This window comes from Esox lucius, chromosome 13, assembly GCF_011004845.1.
Source record: "Esox lucius isolate fEsoLuc1 chromosome 13, fEsoLuc1.pri, whole genome shotgun sequence".
In the NCBI taxonomy this organism is placed as follows: domain Eukaryota; kingdom Metazoa; phylum Chordata; class Actinopteri; order Esociformes; family Esocidae; genus Esox; species Esox lucius.
Window position 1 is genome coordinate 33,748,410 of NC_047581.1, and position 12,275 is coordinate 33,760,684.

Sequence of the window (12,275 nt, forward strand, 5' to 3'; positions counted from 1 at the left end):
TTGAATTGTACTCTACTTCAAACCATGTGAGAAGATATTGATTGAAAAGGTCACATCTTTACTTGAACCTTGTTGAGAGTGCTATCTGTTTATCATGATTTAACAAGAAGCCATGGATAAAGACCTGTCATTCCATCACTAGCTGGTCAAGCTTCTTCACATAAACTGTGCTGACTCCACTGTGAGAAACTGCTTGCGTGATTGCGATGAAAAACATAACTGAATCTCTGCATGAAGGTACATTGTGGGAAACTATATTCTTGAGGTTTCTCCTTGACTCACCTTATTTTTTAATTTGGAATTCTTGCTGGCAGGTTTATAAACAAGTTCCTTGGACATCATTTTGACATTTATTGCCAGCGGAGAAATTTGTGTTAATTACCTTGCCCAGGGACAGAGCAACAGATTTTCCACCTAACAAAGTGTACGTTATTTAAAATTAGGGATACCTGGAGGAAGTTGGATCTCTCTGAAATGAAAATGGATGGCCCTCCCTTCACCCAAATACACTTTCACTTGACCCTCCCTGACCACATGATAAAAAAAACAAGTGACCCTCCTCTGTAGACCTTAAACAAAATAATAATTTGCATCAGTGATTAATTTGTAAACCACAAGATGCCTGAAGGACTATTAAAGGTGAAATGGTTGAGCTGGGCGGCTCAAAGGTACCAGAAAGGGTTTTTAACAATCGTACATCGAATTTGCCAAGTGTTAAATATGAGCTTTGGTCTGGGTCCAAATGGTCTGGGAAACATTTTCCCTTTTGTAAGAGAGTGATCAGAATTCAACATGATGAGACACTGAGGGAAATGGGGGAGTGTCATACTTGTTTAATTTCAGCCTTGGGGAAGGTTTACAGTTTTTTATTAAGTCTGAGGGCCATTAATACAATTTTATTATCGCTTACATTTCAGTAGCCTATCTGATATTTTGGAATGTACACATTGACTTGTGGAACATACATTATTTCTATTTATTCATTCCAGCATTGTTTGCACTCTGTTCCATTACACTAGATACATATAGATTACATCCACTGTCATTATGTAAATAATAATACCTGCATAAACATATTTATTTCCAGCTCCTTTTATACCCTTTGCACTATTGTCTCATCAGTCTTATTAGGTTATTGTTTGGTTTATTATGTGTATTTATTTGTACCGTATATTGCAGTCGGTGAGTCATGTTGAGTGTCCTTTGTATACTTTTTTTTTATGAGTAAGCACATAAAGCCTGTATAATCCACAGTCAAATTGCTTGTATGTGTACACATAGCTGGCGAATAAAGCTGATTCTGAAGTCAACCACCGACGACAGACCGTCAGACTCCCACTCACACACCTGTACCTGCACCATGCGCCACAGCTGAGGGCTGGGGGGCAGTGGATCAAACCATTGTGAGGCGAAGAGCGGGGTTGTCGCAGTTTAAAAAAACGTAAACCCTCTATTAAGTGTCTATAATCAGCACAAGTGCTTTCATTGCGTCTTCTTACTATTATAGCACCGTGGGTGCATATGCCGTTGTTTTAGAAAGCCCAGTTCAAGTCCCCGCGATTACTTTTTCATACATCGTTTTGCTGAAAATGCTGGCAACACTGCATTTGTAATTTTGCCAACTTTCAGTTATCATCATGTTGTGGTGTGAGATCGGATCCTGATCACTTTTTGAGGGCACGCCCAGATAGACTGCTGATCTGTCATCATGTATATCTATGAGAATCATTGAATAGGATCTCTGATAAAAGGACAGCATCTGAATTAAGGGTGTACTGTATGTGTTTTCTTTATGCACGAGTGGCTATGGGCGTAGGAGTGACTCTGATATTGGGGGTGGGGACACATTTCACTACAGTGTGAATATTAATGTATTCACCAAAATGTCTACAATGTGTTTTTCTACTTCTAGTTTGTTTCTCTTTGTCCATGACTACGTTAGATATAGACATGCTGTGGGTAAAAAAGGCGTTGGCATTACTGACCAATGAAGTGCGAATAGGACCAGGGTGACCGACAGTTTCGCTCGGAGGTAGTCTGGTTGAAAATACTAGGGGCGATAATTGTTTCCACAACGATGGCTTGCAATGCTCATTATGTCTAGAAAGGTTGTAGAGAATAGAAAGTTACCCCAAACAATGTTGTCTTTCTGTACTAATGCCTTACGGGAGTTGACAGGACTCAAGTGTTCAGTGCGAAAATTCCAGTTTGACTTTAAGTAGTGATTTCTGAACATGCAGTCCTAACTAGCATTGGTAAAGTATACTGTGTGTGAATTCTTGGCATGGTGGGACTTTTCAGTTGGAAAGGCATTTCAGATAGATGATAATGTAACCAGAGTGCATCTTTTAGAATGACTAATACTACAATGATGTTGGTGACATCTCAGTCAGGCATGTTAGTCCTGCTTTAAGTTTTCCAATCTGCTCCTATAGACCGCCTTGTATTAATACTTGTCACAATCTTACCTGTTGGTTTGCGACCTCTTTCTCTCCCTCCTTGCCTGTATGTTCATGTCTATCACTTTGCTGCTATGATCATACATAGCATAAACACTTGAGCTATATCTAGATGATTCAAAACATCTAAACTGAAGAAAAACACTGCCAGCTGTTGTGTGGAGATTGTTACCAAGAACCTTAGCTACTTAACACTCCATTCTTGACTGGTGGTGGCTCATCCATTACTTAGTAAGCTACTTGAAAACTCTATGGTGAAGACGAAGCCAGTGATAGGGCAAATCATTTTAGCAGGCGTTCTTCCTTTCAAATCATTCACTATTACTTTTTAACTCAGCCAAAGGAACTACTCAGTGACAGGATCCCTAAAAAATATTAGAACATTAGGTCAAACAAATCTTTCAATTATTAAAACCTTCAATTATTAATTACAAGATAAAATTATTAACCCGTCTACCTATCCTATTTTCTTGTTTTTGGTGGAAAGAAAGGATCTCTGGAGTTATGTATTGTGCATTGCGCACCCCCCCCCCCCCCTTCACAAGAAATGGTCCGTTCCTGTCTGCAAACCGGGCGCGAATAGCACTTGCTAGCATTGAATTGCAAGCCCTTGGAGGCAGGTGTTCATTGGTGTCGCCCGTATACAAGAGGAGTAAAGACCCTGCGCCCGAGAGCCACGCCCCTGTCAACACCAGCAACAGAGCGACGACCCCGACCAATCTGGGGAGCTAAGAGGTAGCGGAGTGGGTGAGCTACTTGGGGACAAGTTTGGGCGAGTAGACAGAGAAAGCTTTTATTCTCTGGACGCCATAACGCGACCAGAGACGTATAACGCTTATGTGTGTTTGTCTGGTCTGTGTATTGTATTCCATGAGTTAGCTTCCATGTGCTTTGGCTGATGTAACATGCAGTGTGTTTACTGGGCATTTTGTTGTGTAAACTATTACTTGCCTGTGGTGTGCTGCGTTCAGGGCCAAATGCCTGGGGTTTATGCGGTGTGACAGTTATTATTATTATTATTTTTTTTACCTGTGCCTTTTCTCTGGCTCGCCCAAATCCCAGTGGCACTGGAGTCATCCAAAAAGGGGTTACTGTTTAATGTGTTGGGCTACCAGAACCTAATGCTGTGAATTTATACTGTGATTAACCCTTCTAAAAAGGAAGTGGATTCTGTCTGTTTCCCAGGGATCAATCTGAACTGGGTGTCAGTTACACCGACATTATTCATTTGATTGGTCCTAAAATAGTTCTTATTTTGACTTGGAACATAAATATATTGAGAATGTTTGTCCCTGATTAAAATGGGAGAGTTAAGTAATAAACATCTAATGTCAATGGCATAATATTCAAAAATGATCTTGAGGTCTCCATCTGTTCACTTAATATTGGTATTAGACCTGGTCAGAAAAGAGCAAGCTGATTACTGATATGGATGATGGTTTATTTGCTGGCAATGCACGTTGTCCCATATCACAAAAAGCAGAAGCATTAACAACATAGATATTTCAATTACAATTTGATTCAGATACAATTGTAGGTTATGTTTAGTGACTAAAATCATTACTGCATCAAGTGAGTTTAACTGCCTTTGAAGTTACATGGTATTGGTGTTGTGATGTCTTGGCTATGTAATGCTAAGCTCTGTAATGCTAGGCTAACTATGTAATCCAAAGCTATTTTGACAGGAATACTAATCATCTGTCATACATCAAATGAAACCCCTCCCTCTCATGCTTTCATGGGAATGCCAGGTACAACTGAGTGCCATTGTTGCCTGTATTCAGACTTTTTCCAATGACACGGATGCCGGCCTTCTCATAAGGACCCTTTGCTCCAACCATGATCATAGTGAGGGTTGAGATGGGATGATCTGAACCCTTCTTGTACCAGAGATAGATCTGGTTGCCTCCTGCTCCTTCATTGAGGTTAGCACTAAGACTGGTATAGCCCCTTTGCTGAAGGCTTTCCTCCTCTTTGTTGTTAGTAGAGACATCCAGGTCACTAAAACCTTCTTCGGCCGATTCGGAACAACGATACCAGATGAAGCCGGAGTTAGTTTTATTTTTTTCTCCCTTTCGATTCACATCTTCATCCACACGGGTGTAGCCATCATTAAAAAGAACCTCATCCGTTCCAAAACTAGTGGTGGCAGTGATGTCAGAGATGTACATTTTCTTCTCTTTCAGCGCCCAGAGATGGATTTGGTTCCCACAACAGTTGCGATTCAGATCAGACGCCAGTCGTTCCCAGCCATTTTTGAAAAATGAGGCTTCATCTTCCACATCTGTGGTGACATGGAGTTCCAATATAGGGTTGTCATACTCAGTTGTACCTTTGTAGTACCACAGAAAGATGCCAACTCCACAATTCCCCGCGTTGAGGTTTCCATCTACCGGGATATAACCTGCATTTCTCAAACCCTTGTTCATGTCATCCATGAATGCAACCTGCAATCTGGTGATGGGATCACATGTGCCTTTCTTGTACCAGAGGTAAACCTTGTTTCCTCCTGCACCTTGGTTCAGATCAACATAATCTGACTTGAAACCTTGATTGCGTAGGGCTTGCTCCTGATCGACATTGATTGAAACAGCAAGTTCTGTGATGTACGTCATCCTGAGTTTGTTGTCTGGACAAGATGTTGAAGGTATCTGTACAAAACATGAAAGTGTGTGTTTAATATTTAAACCAAAAAATGCTAATGTAACTAACAGTCTGGAAACCTTTATGTGCAAAGAAGTCTCTACTGATGCCTTTTTTTATCAATCATAATTGGTAAAGTTAGAGCAAGCTGACATTCACTGGCTTCAAAATACTCATTGTAAATGGAAGAAAATGATTACTAGGGAGGTACAGCCCAACTGGCTGGGTAAGAGCCTAGAGCCAAGGTGATGTGTTTATGTGATGCTGTGTTATGTTAGACGAGCTTGCTAGATGCAAGAGCTATTTACCTACTTGTAATCTTACAGATAAAGACAAGTGGTAGCTGGTCAGCTGATATTTACTATCCATATTTTATGAATTTAGGTCTGTCACGATAGTCAGAAACAAGAAGTTAGACAGAAACGAACAGTTTGACTTACAGCATATTAACAAAAATGTTATTATTGCATTTATAGAGGCCACATTTTCCTTCTATGAACATTTCCCCCCAGGTATTAAGCCTATGATAGATTCTACATTGATTGTGCAGTTTGTCATAAAATCCCTCAAACAAGCAAACCAAGTCACCGACTGATATTGCCTTTGGTATTATTGTGTGTAGCAACATTCCAGACAGTCAGAATTGATTGAGCATGTTAGGTTTTTACCTATGTTGCCTTCTTATTCAAACAGTGAAGTGTAAAGTAATGCAATGTGTAAAGTAAAACTAACTGAAATATATAGAGTGTGTGCGTATATATTCATCTGTAAGTAAGAATTGGCTTTTTTGAGTGGATTCCTTAAACAAATCTATAATTTTAAGCATCATAATATCTGATCATAAAGTCTGTCTTACCAAGTTGGCTGTTGAGCTTCTGTCTCGGCGTTCTCTGCAGAATATCCCTGATCTATCTCTCTGAAGCATTTATATTGCTCCGTAATGAATATTCATGAACCTATCATAAATGGTATAGAGATGTGGTCCTCTTCTCATGGGAGTGGCAGGCGGTTTTGGCATTGTCCCAACAGTTAGTAATCATCTTTCTCAGGAAATTCATTCTCTTACCGTTCATTAATTTCTTATCAATTAACTGGGGCAGTGAAAAAAAAACCACCATGACTAACGTTGGAACAGTGTTTTATTTCTGGTTTATGGTATTGAAACTGACAAATATACATATTCCCTTCTTACACTAGTTTTATACGTAGTGTTTTAGATATTGTATACTTTGATTCAATCAATATTATAAAACCTGAACACTCGGGTGCATGTCTTTCTTGGCATGAATATTCAAGATTTGAATACTGAGTTCAGGCCCAAAATCACATGAACAGATTGAACTTGAACCCTAAAAAAAGACAGATTTTCTTTTCCATTGACCATGATGCAGCAAGCAGTGTGGCGAAACATGTGGAGGGGATGATGAACATCAAATATTTGGGAGAGAGTTTTACATATACCAAACCCCCAATTTAGCTGATGAGAATGATTCATGGATTTGACCTTTCGATGAGGTTGTTGGATGGCGACAGGGGGCCACTTATGCTCAGTTGTTTCATGAAAGTTCACCCATTTCCAGAATACCGTTTATTTGAACTGGTGTCTTCAAGTTGTTCTTTTTAGATGTTTAGTAGTTTTATGGGTTTAGTCACTTCTCACAGTGGATGATGTGTACATAAGTTGTCCTTCATAAGTTGTCCTTCATAAGTTGTCCTTCATAAGTTGTCCTTCATAAGTTGTCCTTCATAAGGCCCTCCAGGCCTTGTCCACCATTATACCCACCAGGGTATATTGTGAAAACTTACCTGCTTGGTCATTTTACGAAGAGAGATCTAACACAAACCTGAATATCCAGGTTGAAAAGGGCTTACACCCGTGCCGTCGGTGGGAAATGTCACTTTTCATTGCGGAGTCAACATTGCATTCATGATGAATTTGGCAGTTTCTTGGACCTGATGTGTAAACTTAATTTTCATCACTAACGCATATTATATAACCTAATGTCTAATCATCAAATATCTGTATTTGTAATAGCTGAAACAAAGGGTTGTTCACTCTGGGTCTCCGGGACAACATCTGAAGCCCAGCAGTGAATATGGTGGCAGGAAATGGAAATGTGTGTCAGTTGAGCACAAACACAAACAAACACATACACACACAAAACATAGACAAAATCAGGCTTAGTTCCTATTGTCCAAATAAGAGCATGTTTCAATCACTTAGACGTGACAGATATTGCCCAATCAATGTCAAGTGAAATTACTTGCTAGAAATGAAAACGATTTGCTATTATTCCCTTGCTGCATCAAAGGCAGTGATTCTACTGCAATGTGGACAATTTCATCTCAATGAATGTACAGCCATGTATGGGAGTGTAAGGGACGGGTGGGGGGGCGAGGGTGGAGGGCAACAAGATCTGTAATAGACATTGAGATGGTGTTGTGCCATCCAGTCCTTTTGGGAATCCTGCCAAATTAATTTCACAGGTGGAGATTTTCACTTGGACAATTAGAGTTGAGACACTCTACTGAAGACTCAGTCAAGCATTTCTGACTGAAGACTCACTCAACCATCTGTGACTGAAGACTCACTCAACCATCTCTGACTGAAGACTCACTCAATCATTATAGACTAATACAAAGAAAATATTAATATGGGCGAAAGAACACACAGTGTACAGACGAAGGACTCTGCCTAGAAGACCAGAATCGTGGAGTCGCCTCTTCACTCTTGACATTGAGACTGGCGTTTTGTGGGCAATATGTAATGATGCTGCCAGTTGAGGCCCAGTGAGGCATCGGTTTCTGAAACTAGACTCTAATGTATTTGTCCTCTTGCTCACTTGTGCACCAGGCCTCCCGTCCCTCTTTCTATTCCGGTTAGAGCCAGTTTGCACTGTTCTATGAAGGGGTACTATACATTGCTGTACGAGATCTTCAGTTTCTTGGCAATTTCTCTCATGGAATCAAACCCACAAACTCTGATGCTGAAGATACTGAACTAGACAACAGAAGGCCAGTTTAATTGCTTCTTTAATCAGCACAACAGTTTTCAACGGTGCTGACATAATCGCAAAAGGGTTTTCTAATGATCAATTAGCCTTTTTAAATGATAAACATGGATTAGCCAACACAACGTGCCATTGGAACACAGGAGTGATGGTTGCTGATAATGGACCTCTTTACACCTAGCTATGTAGATATTCCACATACATCTGACGTTCCTAACTACAATAGGCATTTCCAACATTACCAGTGTCTACACTGCATTTCTGATACATTTCATGTTATCTTAATGGACAAAAAAATATGCTTTTCTTTTGAGAACACAGACATTTCTAAGTGACCCCAAACTTTTGAACGGCAGTGTAATTACATCTCTGCACCAAGGTACGTTGTGGGAAACAATCTTCTAAAATTCTCTAGAATTGCACTTAATCACTGAGTAATGGTCATAATGTGCTGCAGGCCTCTTTGTGATGAAACACTTCAATCATTGGCTTTCCTTGGTTTTTAAGATTTCTTATGAAATCTTTTAGCTGACAGGTTTGCATACAAGTTCCTTGGACATCATTTTGACATTTATTGCCAGCGGAGAGATTGGTGTTAATTACTTTGCCCAGGGACAGAGCAACAGATTTTCCACCTGACGGAGTGTATGTTATTTAAAATGAGGGATACCTGGAGGAAGTTGGATCTCTCTGAAATGAAAATGGATGGCCCTCCCTTCACCCAAATACACTTTCACTTGACCCTCCCTGACCACATGACAAAAAAAACAAGTGACCCTCCTCTGTAGACCTTAAACAAAATAATAATTTGCATCAGTGATTAATTTGTAAACCACAAGATGCCTGAAGGACTATTAAAGGTGAAAGGGTTGAGCTGGGCGGCTCAAAGGTACCAGAAAGGGTTTTTAACAATCGTACATCGAATTTGCCAAGTGTTAAATATGAGCTTTGGTCTGGGTCCAAATGGTCTGGGAAACATTTTCCCTTTTGTACTATGAGAGTGATCAGAATTCAACTTGATGAGACACTGAGGGAAATGGGGGAGTGTCATACTTGTTTAATTTCAGCCTTAGGGAAGGTTTACAGTTTTTTATTAAGTCTGAGGGCCAGTAATACAATTTTATTATCGCTTACATTTCAGTAGCCTATCTGACATTTTGGAATGTACACATTGACTTGTGGAACATACATTATTTCTATATCACTTATCAGTTGGCTATTGGATCAGTCCCTCTCTGTGCTTGTTATTTCCAGATTGTGGATATAGTGCAATAAAAGGTTGAAAAAAATGCTTGAAAAAACAACCACAATAACGGCGTGGGAATGCAGAATACATAGTAATAATAATTAAGAAAGAGTGCACAACAATCAGTGGGGAACACAGCTGCTGTTTTTAGACACATATCAGGCTATTAATTGCAAGCTTCCTCGTGGTAGGCACTACAGAGCACTGTACGCCAAAATGAACGGACACAGGAACCGTTTCTACCCACAGGCCATCACTTTGATGAACAGTCAACTTCAGACACTTAGTGCCAGGCACAGTCCCTGTATATATACTGTATTTATCATATCCACCTACCTCATGTACATTACACCTGCACAACAATTACTTATTTATTCATTCCAGCATTGTTTGCACTCTGCTCCATTACACTAGATACATATAGATTACATCCACTGTCATTATGTAAATAATAATACCTGCATAAACATATTTATTTCCAGCTCCCTTTATACCCTTTGCACTATTGTCTCATCAGTCTTACTATGTTATTGTTTGGTTTATTATGTGTATTTATTTGTACTGTATATTGCAGTCGGTGAGTCATGTTGAGTGTCCTTTGTATACTTTTTTTTTATGAGTAAGCACATAAAGCCTGTATAATCCACAGTCAAATTGCTCGTATGTGTACACATAGCTGGCGAATAAAGCTGATTCTGATTCTGAAGTCAACCACCGACGACAGACCGTCAGACTCCCACTCACGCACCTGTACCTGCACCATGCGCCACAGCTGAGGGCTGGGGGGCAGTGGATCAAACCATTGTGAGGCGAAGAGCGGGGTTGTCGCAGTTTAAAAAAACGTAAACCCTCTATTAAGTGTCTATAATCAGCACAAGTGCTTTCATTGCGTCTTACTATTATTTTAGAAAGCCCAGTTCAAGTCCCCGCAATTACTTTTTCATACATCGTTTTGCTGAAAACGCTAGCAACACTGCATTTGTAATTTTGCCGACTTTCAGTTATCATCATGTTGTGGTGTGAGATCGGATCCTGATCACTTTTTGAGTGCACGCCCAGATAGACTGCTGATCTGTCATCATGTATACCTATGAGAATCATTGAATAGGATCTCTGATAAAAGGACAGCATCTGAATTAAGGGTGTACTGTATGTGTTTTCTTTATGCACGAGTGACTATGGGCGTAGGAGTGACTCTGATATTGGGGGTGGGGACACATTTCACTACAGTGTGAATATTAATGTATTCACCAAAATGTCTACAATGTGTTTTTCCACTTCTAGTTTGTTTCTCTTTGTCCATGACTACGTTAGATATAGACATGCTGTGGGTAAAAAAGGCGTTGGCATTACTGACCAATGAAGTGCGAGTAGGACCAGGGTGACCGACAGTTTCGTTCAGAGGTAATCTGGTTGAAAATACTAGGGGCGATAATTGTTTCCACAACGCTGGCTTGCAATGCTCATTATGTCTAGAAAGGTGGTAGAGAATAGAAAGTTACCCCAAACAATGTTGTCTTTCTGTACTAATGCCTTACGGGAGTTGACAGGACTCAAGTGTTCAGTGTGAAAATTCCAGTTTGACTTTAAGTAGTAATTTCTGAACATGCAGTCCTAACTAGCATTGGTAAAGTATACTGTGTGTGAATTCTTGGCATGGTGGGACTTTTCAGTTGGAAAGGCATTTCAGATAGATGATAATGTAACCAGAGTGCATCTTTTAGAATGACTAATACTATAATGATGTTGGTGACATCTCAGTCAGGCATGTTAGTTCTGCTTTAAGTTTTCCAATCTGCTCCTATAGACCGCCTTGTATTAATACTTGTCACTATCTTACCTGCTGGTTTGTGGCCTCTTTCTCCCTCACTCTGCCTACCTTTCTGACCAGTGTTATTGTTATGACTCTCTCTTCTGAATGAAGTAAACACACAGTACAATCCTAAATGCAGCTGCTGTCCTTTTTTCAGAGATCCTATTCAATGACTCTGATTTACATGATGACAGATCAACAGTCTATCTTGGCATGGCTCTTATCAATGATTTACCTGTTGGCTTGCGACCTCTTTCTCTCCCTCCTTGCCTGTATGTTCATGTCTATCACTTTGCTGCTATGATCATACATAGCATAAACACTTGAGCTATATCTAGATGATTCAAAACATCTAAACTGAAGAAAAACACTGCCAGCTGTTGTGTGGAGATTGTTACCAAGAACCTTAGCTACTTAACACTCCATTCTTGACTGGTGGTGGCTCATCCATTACCTAGCAAGCTACTTGAAAACTCTATGGTGAAGACGAAGCCAGAGATAGGGCAAATCATTTTAGCAGGCGTTCTTCCTTTCAAATCATTCACTATCACTTTTTAACTCAGCCAAAGGAACTACTCAGTGACAGGATCCCTAAAAAATATTAGAACATTAGGTCAAACAAATCTTTCAATTATTAAAACCTTCAATTATTAATTACAAGATAAAATTACTAACCCGTCTACCTATCCTATTTTCTTGTTTTTGGTGGAAAGAAAGGCTCTCTGGAGTTATGTATTGTGCATTGCGCACCCCCCCCCCCCCCTTAACAAGAAATGGTCCGTTCCTGTCTGCAAACCGGGCGCGAATAGCACTTGCTAGCATTGAATTGCAAGCCCTTGGAGGCAGGTGTTCATTGGTGTCGCCCGTATACAAGAGGAGTAAAGACCCTGCGCCCGAGAGCCACGCCCCTGTCAACACCAGCAACAGAGCGACGACCCCGACCAATCTGGGGAGCTAAGAGGTAGCGGAGTGGGTGAGCTACTTGGGGACAAGTTTGGGCGAGTAGACAGAGAAAGCTTTTATTCTCTGGACGCCATAACGCGACCAGAGACGTATAACGCTTATGTGTGTTTGTCTGGTCTGTGTATTGTATTCCATGAGTT

General features: G+C 40.2%; 1 protein-coding gene across 1 annotated transcript; it reads right to left on the reverse strand.

Annotated features, from left to right (window-relative positions):
• Positions 1–3,879: 3,879 nt before the first annotated feature.
• LOC114840707 lies at positions 3,880–6,010 on the reverse strand. Its single transcript, XM_029124815.2, has 2 exons — positions 5,959–6,010; positions 3,880–5,110 (listed from the first exon to the last, which is right to left on the reverse strand). Exon 2 carries the CDS (start codon positions 5,072–5,074, stop codon positions 4,196–4,198), a length of 879 nt encoding a protein of 292 aa, XP_028980648.2. The 5' UTR covers positions 5,075–5,110; positions 5,959–6,010; the 3' UTR covers positions 3,880–4,195.
• Between the last annotated feature and the right edge of the window lie 6,265 nt (positions 6,011–12,275).

Coding starts and splice junctions, on each gene's coding strand:
- LOC114840707 (XM_029124815.2), bottom strand. CDS start 5,074: ATGACGTACATCACAGAACTTGCTGTTTCAATCAATGTCGATCAGGAG.